Genomic DNA, 26866 nt, shown 5'->3' on the forward strand with positions numbered 1-26866 from the left:
TGAATTTAAATTCCACCAGCTGCCGTGATGGGATTTGAACCTGTGTCCTCAGAGCATGAGCCTGGGCCTCTGGATTACTCGTACGGATGTCCCGGCTCTAGAAAGACAGCTCATCCTGAAAACAGCCCCAACTTTGCATTCAAAATAAGAAAACGAACACTAGGTGGTTAGTGCACCAATCATTATAAAACAGACCAGCATTTAACTTCACAAATATGCTTAAAGTATTGGAGCCAGCGTCCAGAAGTTACACATCAAACATCATACAACAAATGTCACAATGTGTTACTCATACAAAATCTAAAATAAACAATTCCAGCTACTGACCTGGAGCCTGATATTTACAAACAGTTACAACTATCATCTTAGTTGGATTTCTCCATTTACAGCAGTGATCTTAAACTCAGAGGCCAGTTTAACAGTTAAATGTTACAAATGTGCTGCAGCCTTCAGAGGACACGTGCGCAATACTTACGAATATCCAGTTAAGATGGAATGGAAGTCACTTCCATTTAATAAAATGTTTTCCTTTGGATTGTATGAAGCACAAAAAAAATCACCTGATTCTGAAAGGGGGTGAATATAAAGTTCGAGGTTGCTGATTTAAATTTGATTGCTTTCTTTGCTCGGCTGGAGTCTTCAAAAGATGGGTTGGAAAACACAGGTGGAGCAGCGCACACAGGTTAATAAATCAATTAATTGTATCAGCACATGAATAAATATCATGTTTCAGTACCTTTGAAGTAACATTTTGCTTTCATTTCTCCTCTTAATATATTTGAGCCAAGTTTAATTATTGGCTCTGAAAGGTTGTATCCTAATTACAACATTGTGGGTGTACCTACACCACAAGGACTGCAGCCGTTCAAGAAGGCAGCTCACTACCACCTTCTCAAGGGCAAGTAGGGATTGGCAGTAAATGCTGTCTCACATTCTGTGCATGGATACACAAAACAGAAAAAATACTAATCACAAATTGAAAACAAGCCTGGGATCAATTGAAATACAGATCTGTAAAAATAATAATTGCAGAAGATGAATCATGAAATTTAAAAGTAAAAAAACAAAGCTGTAAGCATTCAGCAGCATCAGCAGCTGAGGCTGCATGATTCATAAGAACTGCTCTGTCGAGTTCCCAACAATGTATCAACATGAAGCAGGAAACTCTCTCGTCCCTGCTCCCACTCCTCCTCACTGAGTCTGAACTGGGGGCAATGTGTCAACATGAAGCAGGAATCTCTCTTCTCTCTGCTCCCACTCCCACTCACTGAGCCTGAACTGGGTACAATGTATCAACATGAAGCAGAAAACTCTCTCCTCCCTGCTCCGACTGCCCCTCACTGAGTCTGAACTGGGTATAATGTGTCAACATCAAGCAGAAAACTCTCTCCTCCCTGCTCCCACTCCTCCTCACTGAGTCTGAACTGGGTATAATGTGTCAACATGAAGCAGGAAACTCTCTTCTCTCTGCTCCCACTGCCCCTCACTGAGTCTGAACTGGGTACAATGCATAAGGAGGTGTCCAGAGTTTCCTAAAATTATTATTTATAAATAACGTTCAAAGTAGTGTTACTATTAGTTATGTTAGAGTGGGTTAACACAACCGTTTAAACTACCCTCTGGGAAGCTTGGACACGTGCTCCTTGTAGACAGGGCATCATTTCACTTCACAAGGTATCAGAGGGAGGATTAGCATACTCCCATCCCATCAGCCTTTCCTTCTCATTTCAACATTCCAGCAGATAAATAATGTTTCAATCTGCTAATATAATTGTAGAAAATAGGCTATAACTGATAAACTCAATCCCAGGCGAGAATGTGCAATGCGCTGAAATCAATTCATTTTGCTCACCACAAGTGTGAACAGTTTGCGTTTGCTAGACCACCGCTTGTCTGGGGAAACTCCATTAGCTTTGCGAAGTGGCAGTATTGTAGCCAATGAGGTTTAATTGAGGTGTCACTTTAATAGTTGACACAGTAGCAGTCACAACTGTTGGAGAAAACTCTGCGAAGGGATTTTCTCAGTTTGGCCACCTGTTAACAATCCAGCTTTAAAAGTTCAAAGGATTTAATTCGCAACAGTCACGTTCTGAATGACAAAGCAGAGTTTAAATGCTCGGCGTATGGAAGGAAAAATCACTTCTTCACCCGGACTGCTGAGAATCCAGTGAATTCACCTTGGACTGTTGGGGTTTGTTCTGTTGTTAATTACACCCAGGACAGAACTATGGAACTTTGTACTATGGCCCGTGTACTTTGACTGTTCTATTAATCCAATTAAAAATTTTAAATTTTCTCTCCAAGCGTCCGATCATCATCGCAACATGAAACATAATTTTACATGCAAGAATATCGGTCTCGAATGGCGGACCATTCACCCAGCATTCAGAGCGGGACAGAAGGTGTTCTACCCAGAACGCCAAGGCCTTGCGCATGCGCACAGCGAAGCGTAATTGGCACCCGCGCATTGCAGTCTCCTATCTGAGCATGCGCAGTGCTGTCCCGTGACCGGAGCCAGCGACGTGATGAGAAAATGCCGACTGCAGCAGAATAACAGAGTTAGTAGGTGGGCGGGAGGAATGGAGCCAGTGGAGTGGGCAGGGATGTTTCATAAACACTTGGTACAGGCCGCAGAGCCTTAATATAAAACTACCGGTCCCGCATTTGCGGTGAACAGACCGGAAATGTCTGGGTCTCTCCCTCTGCTCGGCCCGGGGGCAGCGGCTGTGCAGTAGGACGCATGCGCGGTCATCCTCGTCCAGGTAGCAGGAGGAGAGAATATTGTGAATCCTGGACTGACAGGGATGGATTTTGGAAACTCCTGTTACAGTTAGAAGGGGAGGATTTACACACAGCAAACGCAAACAAAGAGAAATATTTGTCTCTTCGCAATTTCTATCCTAGACTGACAGTGACAGAGTTTTTTAATAATCTCCTTTTTACAGGATGTTCAATGGGAAGGATTTGTAGACGGGAAACTCAAACCAAACATCACATCAAGAGCTGACAGAGTCACTTGATTCATCAGGACCTGAATATTATCGGCCTCTGAGTGTAAGCACTGAGTTCCGGATCACTCAATCACTCACTGTGTAAAGTTTTTTCCTCACATCCCCCTTATAGATCTTGCCTCAAATCTTAAGTCTGTATCCGTAAACCTTTTATGATCAACTAATGTGAACATCTTCATGTTTCTTATCTCAACCTATCATAAACTTATACATCTCCATCAAATCTCCCCTCAATCCACTTTACTCCAAGGAGAACAACCCCAGTTTCTCCAAACTAACCTTACAACTAAAATCCCTCATCCCTGACCCTGGTAAATCTCCTCTGCACTTTCTCAAGGACCCTCACGTCTTTCACAATGTGTGGTGATCACTAGTTTGCACAGACCCGGATGTTCTGTGTTCGTGTCTATGACATCATCACACATCGACAATTACACTGTGACATCATCACACATCGACAATTACACGGTGACATCACTCCGCTCCCCGGGTATTTCCTCAACTGGGAGATTTTTCTCTGACTCCAGTGCTTCTGATATCTTTCCAGCTGCGGGATCCAGCAGGAGATTTTAAATTTAAAAACTGTAATTATTTCAGAGTTGAATATTTTGACTATTCATCAACAGTTTAGGGCTTTTAGTGCTGTTCTCTGTTATCTATGAGAGATTTCATGGCTCTGGGGCTGGCGTGACTCCTTTACTATGGATCTGAATCCATGTCCATCTATTGCTCTGTTTCATCCTCTGCCCTCCCTGATCACCTCTCTGCCATTGTCTAACTTCCTCTGTCTCTAATAATGGATGTATTTTAACTATGTTTAGGATTTTAATGTTCCTTCTGCCAAATGTGTCTAAATGAGGTTTCCACTGCTGCCCATCCCCTGACCATGTGCTGCTGGCTCCCCAGCTTTATCTTCCCACAGTATCTTTCAGGAGTTGTTTATCCTGCGCTATAGTCCATCTCTCTTCCACTTTAGTGCCTATGTTGACCATCAGATTCTGCCCACCCTAAAATGGTAATGAATTAATTCTATTGTGTAATGGAACGTACCAAGGTGTTTCACAGGAGTGTTAGAAAGCAACATTTGACACTGAGCCACCTGAAGAGATATCAGGGCAGATGCACAAAAATTCACTGAAAGAGGTAGGTTTTATGGATTATCTTAAAGGAGGAAAGTGAGGTAGAGAGGTTTAAGGGGGAAATTCCAGAGCTTGTGGCCTTGGCAACTGCTGGGGGAGACACAAAAGGTGGAGCAGTTAAAATCAGGAACACTGAGAAGGTCGGAATTAGAGAAGTGTAGATATCTTGGAGGGCTGTGGGACTGGAGGAGATTACAGAGGTAGGCAGGGAGAGACCATGGAGGGATTTGAAAACGAGGAGGTGAAATTTCAAATTGAGGTCCTCCTTAACCCAGAGGCTTTGTAAGTCGGTTAATACAGGGGTGATGGGTGAACAAGGCTTGGTGTGAATAAGCAGAGTTTTGTATTACAGGGAGGCTGAATATAGGAAGCCGGCCGGGTGTGTGTTCGGAGAGTTAAGTCTAGATGGAACAAAGGAATGGATGACAGGTTGAGCAATTACATACAGGGATATATGGAGAGTGTGGGAAAGGACTTTGATCCGATTGAATGTTGGAGCAGGCTCAACGGTCTGAATGGCCTATTCCTGCTCCTATGTCCCTATGAATGTCTGATTCAGCCTCAGACAGTTGTCAGGGAGAGGGATGGAGCCAGTGGTCAGGGAGTGGAGTTTGTAGTGGGGACTGAAGACAATGGCTTCAGTCTTCCCAATATTGAAATGGAGGAAATTTCTGTTCATCCAGACAAGTCAGGACAGTGTGTGACTTGGAGGGGATCTTGGAGGTGATGGTGTTCACATACACCTGCTACCCTGGTCCTTTCGGTGGTGGAGGTTGAGGTTTCTGGAGACTTTATCAAAGTTCTTGTTGTGTTGTAGGTATCCCTTCACACCCTGCCTCTCCCACCTCTCTCTCCCTCTGCTCCCTTGTGGGCCAGAGTCTTGTGTAGGCCCAGACTGGGTGGCAGGTTCCCTTCCCTGAAGGACATTAGTGAACCAGTTGGGTTTTTATGACAATCCAGCAGTTTTCATGGTCACTTTTTCCTAGTGCCGGCCCCACAAATTCCCAGATTCATTCAGCTCAATTTCACAACCTGCCTTTGTGTTTTTGTGGGTTCTCTCTCACTCCCTTTTTTCTGTTTTAAATCAGTTTTACTGGTTTTTAGAAGAGGAGAATTTGCAGTCGGGAAACTGAAACTAAACATCACATCAGCATCTGACGGTGTCGCCCAATTTACCATAACATGAATATCATCGGATTTTGAACATGGAAGGAAAAGGCACCGCTCAGAGTGGGGAGAAACCGTGGAAATGTGGGGATTGTGGAATGGGATTCAGATTCCCGTCTGAGCTGGAAACTCATCGCCGCAGTCACACTGGGGAGAGGCCGTTCACCTGCTCCGAGTGTGGGAAAGGATTCAGTCAGTCATCCAGCCTGAAGACACACCAGCGAGTTCACATTGATAAGAGGCCTTTTAAATGCTCAGACTGTGGGAAGTGCTGTAAAAGTTCTGAGGAACTAATGTGCCATCAACGTGTTCACACTTATGAGAGACCGTTCAGGTGCTCTCACTGTGGGACTGGGTTCAGACGTTCATCTCATCTCACTGTACACCAGCGAATTCACACTGGGGAGAGACCGTTCACCTGCTCCCAGTGTGGGAAGGGCTTCATTACCTCATCCAATCTACTGATACACCAGCGAGTTCACACTGGGGAGAGGCCTTTTCAATGTCCAGAGTGTGGAAAATGCTATAAAAGTTCCGGGGAACTGATGTGCCATCAACATGTTCACACTGACGAGAGACCGTTCAGGTGCTCTCACTGTGGGACTGGGTTCAGGCGATCATCTCAACTCACTAAACACCAGCGGTAGGGAGAGACCGTTCATCTGCTCTGAGTGTGGGAAGGGATTCACCACCTCATTCAACCTGCTGAGACACCAGCGAGTTCACACTGACAAGCAACCCTTTAAATGCCCAGACTGCGGGAAATGCTATAAAAGTTCCGGGGAACTGATGTCCCATCAACGTGTTCACACTGATGAGAGACCGTTCAGGTGCTCTCAGTGCGGGACTGGGTTCAGGCGATCATCTCAACTCACTGTACACCAGCGAGTTCACACTGGGGAGAGACCTTTCACCTGCTCCGAGTGTGGGAAGGGATTCACTCAGTCATCCCGCCTGCTGACACACCAGCGAGTTCACACTGGGGAGAGACCGTTCACCTGCTCTGAGTGTGGGAAGAGATTCACTCAGTCATCCTACCTCCTGACACACCAGCGAGTTCACACTGGGGAGAGGCCGTTCACCTGTTCAGGGTGTGGGAAAGGATTCACTCGCTTATACCATTTACAGAGACACCAGCAAGTTCACAAGTAACTACAGTGATTGGATGTTGTTGTGAAATCACATCCAGGACTGAACCATGTTCATTGGGGTCTCTTTCTGCTAATGTTAATAAACTCCAGGTCAGTTATAGGGAGTAATATCCTGGATAAAAGTCCAGTAAATCAGCTTTGTGTTAAACTCACCATGTGTCAAGTGTTTTTAATCTCTCAGACACAAGTTAGTTCCTTTTGAAGGGCTCTTCCTTACCCCCATCTCCTCCATCCTCACCTCCAACAACAAGTGTGAGGAGCTCATGGGGCAGAAAATTACGCTCGGTGGGCGAGTGTCCCGACGTCATCGCGCAGTCCCGCAATATTTCAGCAACAATTAAGAAACCTGTAAGGCCACTAAGAAGTTAATTAAATTCAAATTTACGCTGCCCATCGAACCTAATGGTTGGCGGCCGGGCGAAAAGGCCAAGCGGCCTTTACCTTTTTCAGGAAACCTCATCCATGGGCGGGACGAGGTCGCCTGAAGCAAATCAAATTTTACACTTGAATTAAAAACATGAAACAAAAATGGAAAATGCTGGAAAAATTTAGCAGGTCTGATAGCATTTCTGGAGAGACAAACAGAGTTTTGCTTTTTTGCAAAAGTATTTTGCAGTATTTTGCTTTTATCTTATTTAATTCACTGCCACTTCTCTTCCAGGAATGCCTGTCTTGAAGAAGTACGGCCCTGCAGTATTTTGCTTTTACCTTATTAATTAAAAACATCTCCCTGCTCATGTGACAGAGTGATACGAGGGGACATGTTTCATAACCTGTATAAGATCTTTAATTTCTTTTTCAAATCAATCCATCTCTCTGAGACAGCTCTCTGCCTCAGGGAGATTATGTAGCTCGCTCTCGTGTGCATGTACAAAGGTCACACTCGCCCAGCTCGCACTCCTCCCCCCGCCCGCACAGGCAGCGCTGAGCACTGCTGCTCACGTTTCACGCAGCGCAGGCCTTAATTGGCCCCCAGTATGAAATTGCCTTCCGGGCCTGATTGCAGGCAGCGGGCGGCTTCCTGACTGCCCCACTCGCCCCCGCCGAGCCCGCACGCCAAGGGCAAAATTCTGCCCATGGAGCTTCTTTGTCACTAAGATTGAGAAAATCCGATCAGCTGCCTCTGCTGCTTCCCTCCCTTCCACTAGCCCACCGGGACAAACTGTCTGAACCCTGAACCCACATTTTCTCCAGTTTCTCTCCCATCTCCCCTCATGTCCTCTCAGTGCTCATCTTGTCCATGAGACTCACTTTCTGCTGTACTGACCCCACTCTCGCTGATCTACTGATCACCCAACTTCTCCATGTTAGCTGATATTATTCACAGTTTTGTCTCACTCTCTTCTGGTACTGTCCCTCTCACCTTTTAATAAACCATCCTGACCCATCCTAAAAACGGGATCTATCTTTGGTCCCTCCTATTTCTCATCTCCATGCTGCCACTCGGTGACACCATCCAAAAGCACTGTGTTACTTTCCACATATACACTGACAACGCCCAGCTCTACCTCACCACCATCCCTCGCCATTTCTCCACTGTCCCTAAATGATCAAACTGCTTATCCCACATCCAGTACTGGATAAGCAGAAATTTCCTCCAATTAAAAATTGAAGACAAAAGCCATTGTCTTCAATCACTACTACAAATTCCATCCCATAACTACTGAGACCATCCCGATGAGTTATCATGAGGGTACGTAGTCCTATGTTTATCAAGCCAGGAATCTTTCTTCCTAAACAAGGAAGAGAGAGAGAGAACTATTTCTGTAATGTTCATTAAATTTCTGAAGATTTTATAAGGTTAATTAGACAGTTATTTCTCACAGATCTCCCCACCTAGAGAAGGGAATATCCTTTCTGACTTCTCACAACTGATTTCTGACTAACCTCACTATTTCTAAGCTACGAGCTTGTTTTCCTAATTTCTTGATGACAAACTGTAGATAACATACTAAAGCTACTAGAATGACCAGAATCAGCAACACAAACATTTGAGCTGCCACGAAGAATAAATGTCAAAACTTTTCCACTAAAATGTGATAACTATCGACGTAGATTCATCCTCCCTATCTGCTGATCATCCCACACAATTCTAAATTATTGACATGTTGTAATTACATCTGGTTCAAACAAAAGTTCATGCACAGACTTTAAAGATTCTTCAGCTCTCTGTTAACCTGCATCCACTTTGTGGATATTTTCTAAATCCAGATTCTATTTCCTTCTTAAAATTAATTTGACTCACTTTGACATGCTGAATGTGTTTAATTCTTTCCTGAATGTTTGAGAGGCAATTTTTATCTGGAATAGGTCTTACTGTATTGATAATTTAAAACGTTGTTTCATTCTACTGGCCACAATAATCACTCATGCCCTGTTTTTCCTTCTTCATTCATGGGATATGGGCTTCGCTGGCTGGGCCAGCATTTATTGCCCACCGCTAGTTCCGCTTGAGAAGGTGGTGATGAGCTGCCTTCTTGAAGCACTGCAGTCCATGTGGTGTAGCTACACTCACAATGCTGTTAGGAAGGGACTTCTAGGATTTTGAACCAACGACAGTGAAGGAATGGCAATATATTTCCATTTCAGGATGATGAGTGACTTGGAGGGGAATTTCCCGGTGGTTGTGTTCCCATCTATCTGCTGCCCTTATCCTTCTAGATTTTAGTGATCATGGGTTTGGATGGTGCTGTCGAAGGAGCCTTGGTGAATTCCTGCAGTGGTCATCATCAAAGCCAATCTACTCTCATCCATCTTCCACCACTTGGCCCGTAGCCCTGTAAGCTGTGGTGTTTCAAGTGTTCATCTAAATACTTCTTAACTGTTGTGAGGGTTCCTGCCTCTACCACTCCCTCAGGCACTGAGTCCCACATTTCACCTGGGCCTGGGGATTTAGCCACTTTTAAGGCTGCCATTGGAGACTGAGTCTCCGTTAATCATTGTCTGAATCTGGGGAAGGGAGGGGCAGATTCTGTTAGCAAATGGACTGAAAAATAAAAAAGACCAAGTTCCAGCTCATACCATTCACACCTTATGATAACATAGTTATGGGTAATCTTGAGGATGGATAGAGTTGTATTAGAAGCATTTCAGGGAAGGTTCACTCAGTTGATTTCTGGGATGAAAGCGTTGTCTTTTTTTAAAATTCATTCATGGGATGTAGGCTTCACCGGCAGGTTCCAGATAGCCCACACGCTCTGGGTGAAAAGAAAATCCTCAAATTCCCTCTAAACTTTCTGCCCTTTACCTTAAATCTATGCCCCCCTGAGTATTGACCCCTCCACTAAAGAGAAAAATGTCTTCCTATCCGCCCTATCTATGCCCCTCATAATTTTGTACACCTCTATCAGGTACCCCCTCAGCCTTCTCTGCTCCAAGGAAAACAACCCCAGCCTATCTAGTCTCCCTTCATAGCTGAAACTCTCCAGCCCAGGAAACATCCTGAGTGAGTCTCCTCTGCATCCTCTCCATTACAATCACATCCTTCCTATAGTGCGGCAAACAGCACTACACAGGATACATCAAATGTGGCCTAACTAATGCTTTATAGTGCTCCATCATAACGTCCCTGCTCTTGCATTCAATGCCTCGACTAATATGTCAACAATGTTTGACACAAAGCTGATTGATTTAACCTTTATCCAGAATATTAAACTCCAGCCCAGTTACAGGGATAATTAACATCAGCAGAAACAAACCCCAACTCTCAGAGAGAGCATGGTTCAGTTCTGGATGTGATTTGCAGCAGCAATAACAACAGAATCCAACTCCGGGAGTCACTTGTGAATACACTGGTGTGTCTGCAGGGTGGATGAATGACTGAATCCCTTCCCACACACCGTGCAGATAAACAGTCTCTCTCCAGTGTGAACTCGCTGGTGTTTCAGCTGGAGAGATGGATGAATGAATCCCACCCTACACACGGACCATGTCAATGGCCATTCTCCAGTGTGAACTCGCTGGTGTGTCAGCCGGAGAGATGGATGAATGAATCCCTTCCCACACATGGAGCAAGTGAAAGGCCTCTCTCCAGTGTGAACCCGCTGGGTGTCAGCAGACCTATTTTGCTTTTATAGCTTTTCACACAGTCGGCACATTTAAAAGGTCTCTTTTCAGAGTGAACACGTTGATGTGAAGTGAGCTGGGTTAGTTGAGTGAACCTCTTCCCACGTTTGGAGCAGTTGAATCATTTCTGCCCAGTGTGAACTTGCTGGTGTGTCAGCAGAATCTTTCTGCTTTTAAAGCACTTTTCACAGTCAGAACATTTAAAAGGTCTCTTGTCAGAGTGAACAAGTTGATGTGAAGTGAGGGTACTTATCTGAGTGAATCCCTTCCCACAGTCAGAGCAGGTAAATGATCTCTCCCCAGTGTGAACTCGCTGGTGTGTCAGTAGTTGGGATAAGTGAGTGAATCCCTTACCACATTTAGGGCAGGTGAACGGCCTCTCCCCAGTGTGACTGCGCTGATGCTTTTCCAGCTGGGTTGGGTAATCGAATCCTTTCTCACACTCCTTACATTTCCACGGTTTCTCCATGGTGTGGGTATCTCTGTGTCTCTCCAGGTTGGATGATCAGTTGAAGCCTCGTCCACACAGAAAACACGTGTACAGTTTCTCCCCGCTGTGAATGGTGCAATGTTATTTCAGGCTGTGTAACTGGTTAAAGCTCTTTCCACAGTCAGTTCACTGGAACACTCTCACTCTGATGTGTGTGTGTCTCAGTGCTTTCCAGTCACACTGATGTTTGAAATATTTTCCCACAGACAGAACAGACAAACATTTCTCCGTCCACATTCAAAGGCCGATGATATTCAGGTCCTGATGAATCGAGTGACTCTGTCAGATCTTGATGTGATGTTTGGTTTGAGTTTCCCGTCTGCAAATCCTCCCCTTTAACTCTCTGTGAAAGGAGTGTACAAAAGTCATCACTGTCAGTACAGGATAAAAATTCAGAACAGACAATTCTAGTTCCCGTCGAACATTATTTCCTCTCTTGTGCCCCGAAAGCTACAAATCCCCGTCCCACACACTCTCCCTCCTCCCTGTGCTGAAATCCAAATACAGCTTTGGACAGTTTTTTTTGTATCTTTTTTAACAAATTTGTACAACTGGAGATAACAATATGTCTGATCATTCACTTCAGTCAGTACTCGTGACAAAACATTAATCTGAAACCCCCTGACCGACCATACAGAATAGCAGACGTTAACCTTGTGTCCAAAACTTACTGTGTGGAGGTTTAATGAGTGATTGTGAAGGTGGTTTCTTCAAACCTCCCAGGGTTTCCTTCCTTCCTTCTCTTCCCCTCTAACTAAGTTAAACCTGGGATCAGTCTCGTGGTCCATTCTGGTTCCTGCTTCTCTTCCTGATGACTAATTAACTCCAGTTAAACACTGAGAAGACTGAAGACACTGTTTTCAGTCCCTGCTCCAATCTCCATTTCCCAGATACCAACTCCATCCCTCTCCTTGGGAACATTCTGAGATTAAACCAGTCTCTTCGTAAACTCGGTGTTACATTTGATCTTGGGATAAGCTCCTGATCTCATACCTTTGCCATCACTAAGATCGCCTGGTTTACACTTGAATTAAAAGCATGAAACAAAAACAGAAAATGCTGGAAAACTTTAGCCGTTCCAACAGCGTCTCTGGAGAGACAAACAGAGTTTTGTTTTTTTGCAAAACTATTTTGCAGTATTTTGCTTTTATCTTATTTAATTCACTGCCACTTCTCTTCCAGGAATACCTTGAAGAAGTACTGCTCTGCAGTATTTTGCTTTTATCTTATTAATTAAAAATATGTCCCTGCTCATGTGACAGAGTGACATGAGGGGAAATGTTTCAGAACCTGTATAAAATCTTCATGTATATATTTTTTCAAATCATTCCATCTCCCTGAGACACCTCTCTGCCTCAGGGAGATTATGTAGCTCACTCTCGCATGCATGCACAAAGGTCACACTCCCCCCGCCCGCACAGGCAGGGCTGAGCACTGCTATTCACGTTTCACGCAACACAGGCCTTAATTGGCCCCCAGCATGAAATTGCCTTCCGGGCCTGATTGCAGGCAGCGGTCAGCTTCCGGACCGCCCCACTCGCCCCCACCGAGCCCACACACCAAGGGCAAAATTCTGCCCATGGAGCTTCTTTGTCACTAAGATTGAGACAAATTGATCAGCTGCCTCTGCTGCTTCCCTCACTTCCACTAGCCCACCGGGACAAACTGTCTCTAAAATTCCCCCTTGTCTGAGCCCTGAACCTACATCTTTCTCCAGTTTCTCTCCCACCTCCCCTCATGCCCTCTCAGTGCTCATCTTGTCCATAAGACCCACTTTCTGCTGTACTGACCCCACTCTCACTGAACTACTGATCACCCAACTTCCCCATGTTAGCTGATATTCACATTTTTGTCTCTCTCTCTACTGGTACTGTCCCTTTCACCTTTAAACCCACCGTCCTGACCCATCCTAAAAACGGGATCTATCTTAGGCCCCTCCTATTTCTCATCTCCATGCTGCCACTAGGTGACATCATCCAAAAGCACCGTGTTACTTTACACATGTACACTGACAACGCCCAGCTCTACCTCACCACCATCCCTCTCCATTCCTCCACTGTTACTAAATTATCCAACTGCTTATCCCACACCCATTACTGGATGAGCATAAAATTACTCCAATTAAAAATTGAAGACAAAAGCCACTGTCTTCAATCACTACTACAAATTCCATCCCGTAACTACTGAGACCATCCCGATGAGTTATCATAGGGATACATTATCCGATGTTTATCAAGCCAGGAATCTTTCTTCCTAAACAAGGGAGGGAGAGAGAGAGAGAGAGCTATTTCTGTAATGTTCAATCAATTTCTGAAGATTTTATAAGGTTATTAGACAGTGATTTCGCACAGATCTCCCCAGCTTGAGAAGGGAATATCCTTATTGATTTCTCACAACTGATTCCTGACTAACCTCACTATTTCTAAGCTCCGAGCTTGTTTCCCTAAGTTCTTGATGAAAAACCATAGATAACATGCTAAAGCTTCTAGAATGATCAGAATCAGCAACACAAACACTTGAGCTGCCACCAAGAATAAATGTCAAAACTTTCCCACTAAAATGTGATAACTATCGACTTAGATTCATCCTCCCCATCTGCCGATCATCTCACACAATTCTAAATTATAGACATGTTGTAATTACATCTGGTTCAAAGAAAAGTTCATGCACAGTTTTTATAGATTCTCCAGCTCTGTTCACCTGCAACCATTTCGTGGATATTTTCTAAATCCAGATTCTATTTCCTTCTTCAAATTAATTTGACTCACTTTGATATGTTCAATGTGTTTAATTTTTTCCTGAATGTTTGAGAGACAATTTTTCTGTGGAATATGTGTTAATGTCTTGATAATTTAAAGCGTTGTTTCATTCTACAGGCCACAATAATCACTCATGTTCTGTTTATTTTTTATTTATTCATGGGATATGGGCTTCGCTGGATGGGCCAGCATTTGTTCCCATCCCTAGTTGCGCTTGAGAAAGTGGTGGTGAGTTGCCTTCTTGAACCACTGCAGTCCATGTGGTGTAGGTACACCCACAGTGCTGTTAGAAAGGGAGTTCCAGGATTTTGACCCAAACACAGTGAAGGAATGGCAATATATTTCTATATCAGGATGATGAGTGGCTTGGAGGGGAACTTCCAGCTGGAGGTGTTCCCATCTACCTGCTGCCCTTATCCTTCTAGATGTTATTGATCATGGGTTTGGATGGTGCTGTCGAAGGAGCCTTGGTGAATTCCTGCAGTGCTCGTCATCAAACCCCATCTCCTCTCATCCATTTTCCACCACTTAGCCCGTAGTCCTGTAAGCTGTGGTGTTTCAAGTATTCATCTAAATACTTCTTAAATGTTGTGAGGGTTCCTGTCTCTACCACTCCCTCAGGCACTGAGTCCCATATTTCACCTGGGCCTGGGGATTTATCCACTTTTAAGGCCGCCATTAGAGACTGAGTCTCAGTTAATCATTGTCTGAATCTGGGGATGGGAGGGGCAGATTCTGTTAGCAAATGGATTGAAAAATAAAAAGGACCAAGTTCCAGCTCATACCATTCGCACCTTATGATAACATAGTTATGGGTAATCTTGAGGATGGATAGAGTTGTATTAGAAGCATTTCAGGGAAGGTTCACTCAGTTGATTTCTGGGATGAAAGCGTTGTCTTTCTTTTAAAATTCATTCATGGGATGTAGGCTTCATGGGCAGGTTCCAGATAGACCCCACCCTCTGGGTGAAAAGAAAATCCTCAGATCCCCTCTAAACCATCTGCCCCTCAACTTAAATCTATGCCCCCCTGACTATTGACCCCTCCACTAAACAGAAAAATGTCTTCCTATCCACCCTATCTATGCCCCTCATAATTTTGTACACCTCTACCAGGTACCCCCTCAGCCTTCTCTGCTCCAAGGAAAACAACCCCAGCCTATCTAGTCTCTCTTCATAGCTGAAACTCTCCAGCCCAGGCAACATCCTGAGTGAATCTCCTCTGCACCCTCTCCAGTGCAATCACATCCTTCCTATAGTGTGGCAAACAGAACTGCACAGACTACTGCAAATGTGGCCTAACTAATGCTTTATACTGCTCCATCATAACGTCCCTGCTCTTGCACTCAATGCCTCGACTAATATGTCAACAATGTTTGACACAAAGCTGATTGATTTAAGCTTTCTACAGGATATTAAACTCCAGCCCAGTGACAGGGATTATTAACATCAGCAGAAACAAACCCCAACTGTCGGAAAGAGCATGGTTCAGTCCTGGATGTGATTTGCAGCAACAATAACAGCAGAATACAACCCTGGGAGTCACTTGTGAATACATTGGCCTGTCTGCAGGGTGGATGAATGACTGAATCCCTTCCCACACACGGAGCAGGTGAATGGCCTTTCTCCAGTGTGAACTCGCTGGTGTGTCAGCCGGAGAGATGGGTGAATGAATCCCTTCCCAAACATGGAGCAAGTGAAAGGCCTCTCTCCAGTGTGAACTCGCTGGTGTGTCAGCAAACCCATTTTGCTTTTATAGCTTTTCACACAGTCGGCACGTTTAAAAGGTCTCTTTTCAGAGTGAACACGTTGATGTGAAGTGAGCTGGGTTAGTTGAGTGAATCCCTTCCCACACTTGGAGCAGTTGAATGGTTTCTGCCCAGTTTGAACTCACTGGTGTATCAACAGAATCTTTCTGCTTTTAAAGCACTTTTCACAGTCAGAACATTTAAAAGGTTTCTTGTCAGAGTGTACAAGTTGATGTGAAGTGAGGGTACTTATCAGAGTGAATCCCTTTCCATAGTCAGTGTAGGTAAACGGCCTCTCCCCAGTGTGAACTCGCTCGTTTCTCAGCAGATTCCTTTTGCTTTTAAAGCTCTTCTCATAGTCGCAACACTTAAAAGGTCTCATGTCAGAGTGAAAAAGTTGAGGTAAAGTGAGGTTAGTTAGTCGAGTGAATCCCTTCCCACCCACTCGGAGCAGATGAAAGCCCTCTCCCCAGTGTGAGTGCGCTGATGAATTTCCAGCACAGATGGGGATCTGAATCCTAACCCACAGTCCCCACATTTCCACGGTTTCTCCATGGTGTCGTTGTCCCCGTGTCTCTCCATGTTGGATGATCAGTTGAATCCTTGTCCACACACACAACACTTGCACAGTTTCTCCCCGCTGTGCATGGTGAGATTTTTTTTTCAGTTAGTGTAACAGGTTAAAGCTCTTTCCACAGTCAGTTCACTGGCGCACTCTGACTAGGACGTGTCTGTGTCTCGGTGCTTTTCCAGTCACACTGATGTTTGAAATATTTTCCCACAGACAGAACCGACAAATATTTCTCCTTCCACAGTCAATGATCAATGATATTCAGGTCCAACGTCGGGAATTATAGACCAGTCAGCCTGACGTCGGTAGTGGGGAAAATTCTAGGGTCCATTATGGAAGATTTAATAGCTGAGCACTTGGAAATCAGTGACAATATGGGACAGAGTCAGCATGGATTTACGAAAGGGAAATCATGCTTGACAAATCTACTGGAATTTTTCGAGGATGTAACTCATAAAGTTGCTGAGGGGGATCCAGTGGATGTGGTTTATTTGGACTTTCGGAAGGTTTTCGACAATAAGAGATTAGCGTGTTAAATTAAAGCGCATGGGATTGGGCTAGTGTATTGAGCTGGATAGAAAACTGGTTGGCAGACAGGAAACAAAGAGTAGGAATAAATGGGTCTTTTTCCGAATGGCAGGCAGTGACTAGTGGGGTACTGCAGGGATCGGTGCTGGGACCCCAGTTATTCACAATATATACTAATGATTTAGATGAGGAAACTAAATGTAATATCTCCAAATTTGCAGATGACACAAAGCTGGGTGGGAGGGTGAGCCGCGAGGAGGAAGCAGAGATGCTTCAGTGTGATTTGGAAAAGCTGAGTGAGTGGGCAAATGAATGGCAGATGCAGTATAATGTGGAGAAATGTGAGGTTATCCACTTTGGTAGCAAACACAGGAAGGCAGATTATTATCCCATTGACTATAAATTGAGAGGGGGAATGTGCAACGAGACCTGGGTGTCCTTGTACACCAGTCGCTGAAGGTAAGCATGCAGGTGCAGCAGGTGGTAAAGAAGGCAAATGGTATGTTGACCTTCATAGCGAGAGGATTAGAGTACATGAGCAGAGGTGTCTTGCTGAAATTATACAGGGTCTTGGTGAGATCACACCTGAAATATTGTGTGCAACTTTGGTCTCCTTGTCTGAGGAAGGATGTACTTGCTATAGAGGGAGTGCAGTAAAGGTTTACCAGACTGATTCCTGGGATGCCGGGACTGACATATGAGGAGAGATTGAGTCGGTTAGGATTATACTCTCTGGAGTTCAGAAGAATGAGCGGGGACCTCATAGAAACCTATAAAATTCTAACAGGACTAGACAGGGTAGATCCAGGAAGAGTGTTCCCGATGGTGGGGGAGTCCAGAACCAGGGGTAGCAGTCTGAGGATATGGGGTTTTAGGACTGAGATGAGGAGAAATTTCTTCACCCAGAGAGTGGTGAGCCTGTGGAATTCGCTACCACAGAAAGTAGTTGAGGCCAATACATTGTATGTTTTCAAGAAGGAGTTAGATACAGCTCTTGGGGTGAAAGGGATAAAAGGATATGGGGAGAAAGTGGGAGCAGGCTATTGAGTTGGATGATCAGCCATGATCATAATGAATGGTGGAGCAGGCTCGAAGGGCCGAATGGCCTCCTTCTGATCCTATTTTCTATGTTTCTATGTTTCCTGGTGAATTGAGTGACTCTGTCAGATCTTGATGTGATGTTTGGCTTGAGTTTCCTATCTGCAAATCATATCCCTATTGTACCCTGTAAAAGGAGTTTACAAAACTTTTCACTGTAAGTACAGGGTAGAAATTCAAAACAGAAAATTCGAGTTTCTTTGGTACACTCTTCACTCAAACATGTGGTCCAATCCAACTGAAAGAAGTTCAAATCAGCAACAAAGTCCCAATAAAAGCAAAGGGAACCTTCCTAAGTAAACCAGAATGTTGTTTCCAGTGTCTATGAGACACTCTGTACCCTGAGGTGCCCACCGGTTGTGGGAGGTATCAAGCGTACCGGTGGACACCGCATGTTCCCTCACCAGGGACACCCGGGCACGGACAGGACCACGGAAGAGAGATTGGCAGCCAATGTGACCACCCCCATGTGTGTCACCCATCCTGGATCTACAAATTCCTGTTTTAAACAAGCCCATGAGCAGTTACAGGAGAAGATTCTCCAACTTATTCCCAGGCCAGCCTCTCCCCACCCCACCCACCACCCCCCTTAACTGGGCAGCCAGGGATTAGGATTGTGGGGCTGAAGTGTCACCAAGGGCTTCGGATCAGCCCCACAGGGGCCGCAGCCTCTCACCCTGAATATATACAAGGTCCATGGAGTCCTCTGGGCCGCAAACATCACCTGTAGCCTGGGAGCGGGTGAAGCTGCTGAAAAACCACTTACTCAGTGTAACCGCTACTGGGCACAAGGACCCTGTTGAGAAACGGGGCCCTGAAGCCCCGCCCACTCACTGTTACTGCATGCGCCCTGCTACCTACTGAAACAAGATGGCGGCTGTTATCCTGTGTCTGGGTCTCGGGGATAAAAATAAAAAAACTCAACAAAATTAGAGATGAAATGATAGAGAAACCTGAATGTAACGGAACATCCATTATCCACCGGAAAGATGGGGAGTGGGAATTGTCCATCTCAGTCTCGTCAATAGATACTTAATGAGGGGACATTATTCTCTGTGTCTTTCCCGGACCTGGAGATGGAAAAGGGGCAAATGAATGAACTTTAAACACCTCGTCCACTTGGCACAGAAACTGTCTGAAACTCAGAATAGAAACCACATGGAACAAAATACTGACAAATACTCAACTGTTGGCTACAAATAAATAAAAATATATATTGGGGGAGACGGTGCCACAGTGAGAATATTACTGGACTAATAATCCAGAAAACCAGCTTGATGCTCTGGGGACAGGAGTTCAAATCCCACCACAACAGCTGGTGGAATTTAAAATCAATTATTAAATCTGGAATTGAAAGCAAGTCTCAATAAGGGCGACAATTCAGCCATTGTCGATTGTCATAAAAACCCACCTGGTTCACTAATGCGGGGAGGAAATCTGCCGTCCTTACCTGGTCTGACATGTGACTCCAGATCCACATTGAAATGTGGCTACTGTTAAATACCCTCTGAAATGGTGTGGCAAGCACTTGCTTCAAGGGCAACAAATGCTGTCCCTGCCCACAATCCATGAAAGAAAGTTTTTAACACCACCGCCACTGAATGGCTACAATTTCGGAAGGAAGTGAAGACAGAGGGTCCAGAAAAGATGCAAGAGAATGGTTCCCCTTCCAAGGATAACAAACCAACTTCACCTCGCCTAATTGAAGTTCCGATCTCTCGTGAATCTTTCCTCCACACTCTCACATTCTTCCTAAAGCTCAGAATTGGACACAATACTGCAGTTGGGTCCAAACCAGTGTTTTATTCAGGTTTATTCTAACTTGGTTGATTTTGTACTTTATTCCCGTATTCATAAAGCCCAGGATTCCACATGCTTTATTCACTGCTTTCTCAGCCTGCCCCGCCATCTTCAATGATTAGTGCACATAAAGCCCCAGATTACGCTGCTCCTGCACCTTTTTACACTTGTATCCTTTATTTTATATTGCCTCTCCTTGTTCTTCCTACCAAAATGAATCACTTCACACCTCTCTGAATGAAATTTTATCTGCCACCTGTCTGCCCTTTCCACCATCGTGTCTATGTCCTCTTGAGGTTTATCACCATCCTCCCCACTGTAAAGACAACTTGAAAATTTGGTGTCGTTTGCAAATTTTGAAATGCAGCCCTGCACACACAAGTCTAAATCATTAATATATATCAAGAAATGAGTGGACTGACGACCGACCCCTTGTGATCACACTGTAGACTTTTCCTCAATTTTAAAATGCAACCGTTCACCATGCATGTTGTTGCCTGTCACACAGCCAATGCTGCCTCTGCCCCATGGATTTTAACTCTGCTGACACGCCTATTACTTGGCACTGTATCAAATGCCGTTTAGCAGTTCATGTGCACATCAACCGTGTTACCCTCATCAACATTCTCTGTTGCCTTATCAAAAACTCAAGAAGTTTAGTTCAACACGATTGTCCTGAACAAATTGTACAAGTGACCTAATTTTAACCTGAATTGCCGCTTCTAAATGCTTTCCCACACAAGAGGTTAAACTGACTGGTCTGTCAATGCTGGGCTGACCCTTCCATTTAAGATTACTAAGGATTTAATATTAGTGCCAGGAAGTGTGGGGAAATCATGAGGAGTTGTGAAATTGTAACATTTAAAGACACTGATAACTGATAAATAGCTCAATAAATAATCAGTTTTCAAGACATAAAGTACAGATAAATTAATTTATGAATAACTGAATTGAATTATTAATAATGTCAGGTAGAGTGCTTGGAATGGAGAAACGAAAATTACTGCAATGCTTAAAATATGAAATGAAAAGATTAAAAACTGGAAACACTCAGCAGGTCTGGAAGAATCTGTAGAGAGAGAAACACAATTAACGTTTCAGGTCTGTGAGCCATTGAAAGGTGGAAGAGGAACAGAAAGGAAGGTCTATGAAAGGCTGCAGGGCGAGAGAGATTAACTGACAAAAGGCTTCATAATGCAAGGTCAAAGGGAGTGGTAATGGGACAATTAAAAACACAAAAGCTGTTTCTAGATTAGGCGTGAATGGCACGATAACAACAGTCTGAATGCACCTGAAGCAAATGGGAGAAATAAGAAAGGAAAACTAGGACTCAAAGAAATAAGGAACAAATGAGGGCAGAGATAATTACTTGGTTAAACAGGGATGCAGGGACAAAAGCAGAAGGTGGGAATCACTTTGAGTGGAGCAGCGGGATGGAGACAAGTCAGAGAATCATAGAATGGTTGCAGCAAAAGGAGGCCATTCGGCCAGTCGTGTCTGTATTAGGCCTCTGAAGGGACAATTTACCCAATGCCACGTCCCTGCCTTTGCCCCATAGCCCTGAACAAGTCTCAAACAAAACTTGTATGAAACAAGATGTTTACGTGAAGGAGCAGCAGAAAAAAAGAAAAAACAACTTGTTTACAGAGTGTATCGGGGGTGGGGAGCAGCATAATGTACCTGTGCAGGCCAGTGAGGATCCCCAAGGTCCATCAGCCGTCTGCATTCAGTGTTTAGTGGGCCCTGGGGGAGGGGGTGATGGAACCATTTGGGACACAGCACATTGCTGGAGCTCACCCCTCCCCCACTGTCCTGATAACACAAATGACTCACCTTGGACTGTCCCACACCTGGGCCGGGCGGGGTCAAGGTAGCTGCAAGCTGGTAGGTTGAGCTGTGAACTGGGCGGAGTTGGGGGTTTGAGTGACAGGTCTGGTGCTATATCAGAGCAGGCACAGTCACTGCTCCCCCTCTCCTCGTGGAAGTTTGACTGGAATCGTGTTGGTGAGTGTTTCTAAACTCTGTCTCACTATCCCGGGATTGGAGGTGGATTGGAGGTTGTTGTGAGTGTCGGATTATATTGTTTTTCCTCATTCTTCCCGCTTCTCCCACTCCCAGTTCCAGGCTGCAGGTCCCGGTGATTCTGGATGCGGGACAGTTGTTAGTCCCGGCCCTGGTGTGGGTGCGCAAGCGCAGATGCGCGGCTTCTTGTTCTGTAATAATGGCGGGTGATTGTCCTCCGGTATTTTGCTGCAGTTCTTCACCTCCTTGACTCTCCCGGCGCCATAGTTGCTACCTGCCGATTGCGGCAACCGACCTTCGATCAGGAAATTAACAACTTTTAGTTAGAGCGGTTTCTGGGGCGCTTAGCATTGTGGGAACATTGCCCGCCATTAGTCGGCGGCCGTCGCCGAGAGTTATCGTGCAGTCTGAAGGCAGGTCAGCGACCTGAGCCCCAATTTATGTTTCTTTATCTGTTCATGCTGTCTGATCTGCTGGATATTTAAAATATTTTATCTCTTAATTTCTGATCCAGCCTTGCAGAGCTTTGCTTTCATGTAGTTTTTTAGAACCGAGTCTCGAAACACAGACAGGCCAATTAGGAGCCGGTTTGAATTAGGGTCGGTGTTGGATGGGGGACTTTTTTTGTTGCATCAGTTTTGTGATGGAGGAGAAACTGCTGGGTTTAACCCCGAGGAGTTTGCAACCCAGTCGGACCCAGCAATTTCCGGTGTGAGACTGTCAAGGGAGGTAGATCCTGGGGGGGATCAGATTGACAAACAAACTGTCCATTCAATTTAAGAGTGTTGTTTTAGTAACAAGTATTTCTACGGTCCCCTTTTATCCGAGATTTTTTTTGTTAACTCCATTCTTGGTATTCGGGTGTCACTAACAAGACCAGCAGATATTGTCAATCCCCAGTTGTCTGTTGGTCAGGTTGGTGGGCCTTCTTCCTGAATCGCTGCAGTCACTGTGGTGAAGGTGCTCCCACAATGCTGATTGGTAAGGAGTTACAGGATTTTCACTGAGCGATGATAAATATCCAAATCAACAACAACAAGATGCATTTATGTAGCACACTGATTGGAATAAAACGTTCCAAAGTATATCGCTGGAATATTATACTGGAATATTTAACACTGAAGCACATGAGGAGATATCAGGGCAAATGATCAATAGCCTGATCAAAGAGGTAGGATTTTAAGAGAGTCTGAAAGGATAAGAGAGAGAGGCAGAGATGTCTAAGTAGGGAATTACAGAGCTTATGGCCCGGGCAGCTGAAGGCTCGGTCACCAATAGTGAGTTAATTAAAATCAGGAATGCTCAACAGGCCTGAATTAGATGAGCCCAGATATCTGGGAGGGATGGAGATTGGAGGATATGATAGAGATGGTGAGGGACGAGGTCACTGTAGGATTTGAAAACAAGGATGAGAATTTGAACATTGAGGTGATGCTTAATGAAGAGCCTACGTAGCACACTGAGCACAGAGGTGTTGGATGATGGAGACATACTGCGAGTAAAGACACGGAAGCAGAGTTTTAAATGACCCCCATCGTTTATGTGGCTGGCTCGGAATGGTCCAGTTTGGTGGTAACAAAGGAATTGATGACTTTCAGCAGCACATTGGCTGAGGCAGGAGTGAAGTTACTGACGTGGAAAGAGATGGTCTTTGCGATACGAAGTCAGCTCAGCTTGGGGTGAAAATATGACACCAAGATTGTGAACAGTCTGGTTCAGCCTCGTAAGTTGCAAGAGAGATCGATGGTATTGATGGTTAGGGAGTGGAGTTTGTAGCAGAGACTGAAGACAATGACTTCAGTCTTCCCAACATTTAAATGGAGGAAATTCCTGTTCATCCAGCACTGGATGTCGGGCAAGTCAGGGCAGTGTGTGACTTGGAGGTGATTTACCTGCTACCCTGGTCCTTCTAAGGGGTGGAGGATGAGGGATTGGGAGATTCTGCCAAAGTTCTGGTAGAGTTGAGTGGGCCCAGACTGGGTGGAAGGTTCCCTTCCCAGAAGGACATTGGTGAACCAGTTGAATTTTTATGACAATGCAGCAGCTTTCGTGGTCACTTTTTCCTTGTGCCGGCCCCACACATACAGCTCAATTTCACACCCTGCCTTTGTGTTTTTGTGGGTTCTCTCTCACTCCCTTTTGCCTGTTTTAAACTATTTTCACAGGGTTTGCAGTCCGTAATTTCAAACCCAACATAACATCAGGATCTGATGGTGTCACCCAATTTATCGTAACCCACAAATCATCGAAATTTAAATATGGAAGTTAAGAGCCCTGTTCACAGTGGGGAGAAACCGTACACATGCTCTGTGTGTGAACGAGACTTCAGCCAATCATCTGCCCTGTCGAACCACAGCCGCAGTCACACTGGAGAGAATCCATGGAAATGTGGGGACTGTGGGAAGGGATTCAATTACCCGTCCCAGCTGGAAATTCATCAGCTCACTAACACTGGAGAGAGGCCATTCACCTGCTCCGAGTGTAGGAAGGGATTCACTCAGTCATCCAGCCTGCTGAGACACCAGCAAGTCCACACTGGGGAGAGACCATTTACCTGCTCTGTGTGCAAGAAGAGATTTACTTATTCATTCTCCCTACTGAAGCATCAGCGAGTTCACACTGGGGAAAGACCGTTTTCCTGCATAGTGTGTAAAAAGGGATTTTCTGATTCATCCAACCGACTGGGACACCAGCGAGTTCACGCTGGGGAGACACCATTTACCTGTTCTGATTTTGTGAAGGGATTCACTCAGTCATTCTATCTACTTAGACACCAGCGGTTTCATACTGGGGAGAGAACATTCACCTGCTCCGAGTGTGGGAAGGGATTCACTCAGTCATTCCATCTTTTACAACACCAGCGAGTTCACACCAGGGAGAGACCATTCACCTGCTCCGAGTGTGGGAAGGGATTTGTACCCTTATCAAGTCTACTGAGACACCAGCGAGTTCACAAGTAACTGCTCTTGTTGGATTTAGTTGCCAATGATATTTTTGTCCGAAGCATATTCATTGAAGTGTGTTTCTGCTGATGTTAATAAACTCCAGCCTAGTTACAGATTCTGTATGTAATTCAAATAAATCAGTTTTGCATTAAACACAGTGTGTTGAGTCGTTTTGATATCTCTAACACATTCAATTCAATTTTTATTTTTATCGAATATTATCAATTTTTACCGAATCACTGATTTGGTTTGGCGCTGAAGGAGGCTATTTGGACCATCGTATCTGCACTGGCTCTCCAAATGAGCAATTCACCCAGTCCTATTCTTCTGCCTATTCACCATAAACCTGTACATTTTTCCTTTTCAGATAACAGCCTAATTTCCTCCTGAATGCTTCAATTGGACCTGCCTCCACCACACTCCCACACAAAGCATACCAGACCCTGCGTGAAAAGTTTTTCCTCATATCATTGTTGATTCTTTTACAGATCACTTTAGAACTGTTCTCAGTCCTTTGATCGGTGGAAACAGTGTCTCCTTATCTGCTCTGTCCAGCCCCCACTTGAAAACATCTATCAAATCTCCTCTAAACTTTATTTTCTCTAATGAAAACAGTCCTGATTTCTCCAATTCACTTTCCTAAGCACTGTTCTTCCTCCCAGGAGCCAGGCTTGCGAATCTTTACAGTGCCCTCTCCAATGCATTCACATCCTTCCTGAAGTGCGGTGCCCAGAAATGGATGCAATAAACCACCTGAGGCCAAATTAATGACTTATATAAATTCAATATAACCTCCTTGCTCTTGTACTCTATGCCCTTATGAGTAAATCCCAGGATACTGTATATTTTAATAAACACCCTCTCAATGACTCTCCTGCCACTTTCAATGACTTATGGGCATATACACCCAGGTTCCTTTCTTTCCTTTCTCCTTCAACCCGTTTGGAGTTGTGCCCCTTAATTTATATTGCCCTTCATGTTCTTTCTACCAAGATGTATCACCTCACATTTCTCTGCATTGAACTCCATCTTCCACACGATTGCCCTATTCCACCAACTTGTCTATTTCTTTTTGAAGTTCTGCACTGTCCTCATCACTGTTCTCAATGCTTCCACGTTTTGCATCTTCTGAAAACTTTGAAATGTTTCCCTTTACATCAAGATCTAGGTCATTAATATATATCAGGGAAAGCCCGAGTACCAATACTGACCCCAGGCGAACGCCATTACAAACCTTCCACCAGCCTGAAAAACATCCATTAACCACTACTTTCTGTTTCCTTCCACTGAGCCAATTCCGTATCCATGTGGCTACTGTCCCATTTATTCCATGAGCTACAACTTTGCGTAAAAGTCTGTTGTGCAGCCTTGTACCAAATGCCTTTTGAAAGTCCATGTACACCACATCAACAGCATTGCCCTCATCAACCCTCTCTGTTACCTCTTCATAAAACTCCAGGAAGTTAATAAAACATTATTTTCCCATAAGAAGTCCATGGTGTCTTCCCTTAATTAACCTCCATTTGTCCATGTGAGTGTTAACTTCGTCCAAATTATAATTTCTCGAAGTTTTCCACCACTGAAGTTAAACTAACTGGCCTGCAGTTTCTGGGCTTATCCTTACACCTATTTTTGAACAAGGGTGGAACGTTTGCAATTTTCCAGTCCTTCGGCACTTGAGTCTAAGGCACAATGAAATATTATGGTCAATGCCTCTCTAACTTCCACTGTTATTTCTCCCTTGGGTGCATCTCACTTGGCTCAGGTGACTTCACAACTTTAAAGTAAAAGCAAAATACTGCGGATGCTGGAAGCCTTAAACAAAAACAGAAAATGCTGGAAAAACTCAGCAGGCCTAACAGTATATGTGGAGAGAGAAAAAATCTGTTAACGTTTCGAGTCCGTAACATTAATTGTTTTTTATTTCTTTCCACAAATGCGAACAGAATCTTCCCCTTGCTTTCCCAGATTCAGACAAAGATTAACTGAGACTGGGTCTCTAATGGCGGCCTGAATACCCATAATCCCATGCGCCTCAGAAACCGCTCTATCTGCCGTGGATTGTCCGAGTCGATAGCGCATGCTCGGAGCCTCCTGCTCTCTTTGCTTGAGGTTGGTGCCGGAGAGAAGCCGGAAGCGGCGGATGGTGAGAGTAGAGAATGTTCATTGGTTCAGATTCGGCTCTGGGGCCGCATTCGGGATTTGTAAACCCCGCCCCCCGACACTGACCTCTCACCTGTCAGCTCACAATGCCCGGCTGATTGACGGCAGTTCCGGACCAATAGGAGGAGTAGGCGGGGCTGGAGGACCGATTTGGAGCAGCTGCTCCTCCAACCAATCAAAGTGAATGAGGGGCGGGGCTGAGTCCGGATC

The 26866-nt window shown here is 44.8% G+C and overlaps 1 protein-coding gene across 1 annotated transcript in view; it reads left to right on the top strand.

The window, feature by feature from the left end:
- LOC144673226 (uncharacterized) overlaps positions 1–26866 on the top strand; it is a 91158-nt gene that overhangs the window by 28072 nt on the left and 36220 nt on the right. The window contains 3 exon segments of the mRNA XM_078535166.1: positions 5382–5903; positions 5971–6465; positions 23833–24504. Coding sequence (XP_078391292.1) covers positions 5382–5903; positions 5971–6465; positions 23833–24504 — 1689 coding nt within the window.

Source organism: Cetorhinus maximus, unplaced genomic scaffold (genome assembly GCF_964194155.1).
Source record: "Cetorhinus maximus unplaced genomic scaffold, sCetMax3.hap1.1 HAP1_SCAFFOLD_316, whole genome shotgun sequence".
NCBI lineage: Eukaryota > Metazoa > Chordata > Chondrichthyes > Lamniformes > Cetorhinidae > Cetorhinus > Cetorhinus maximus.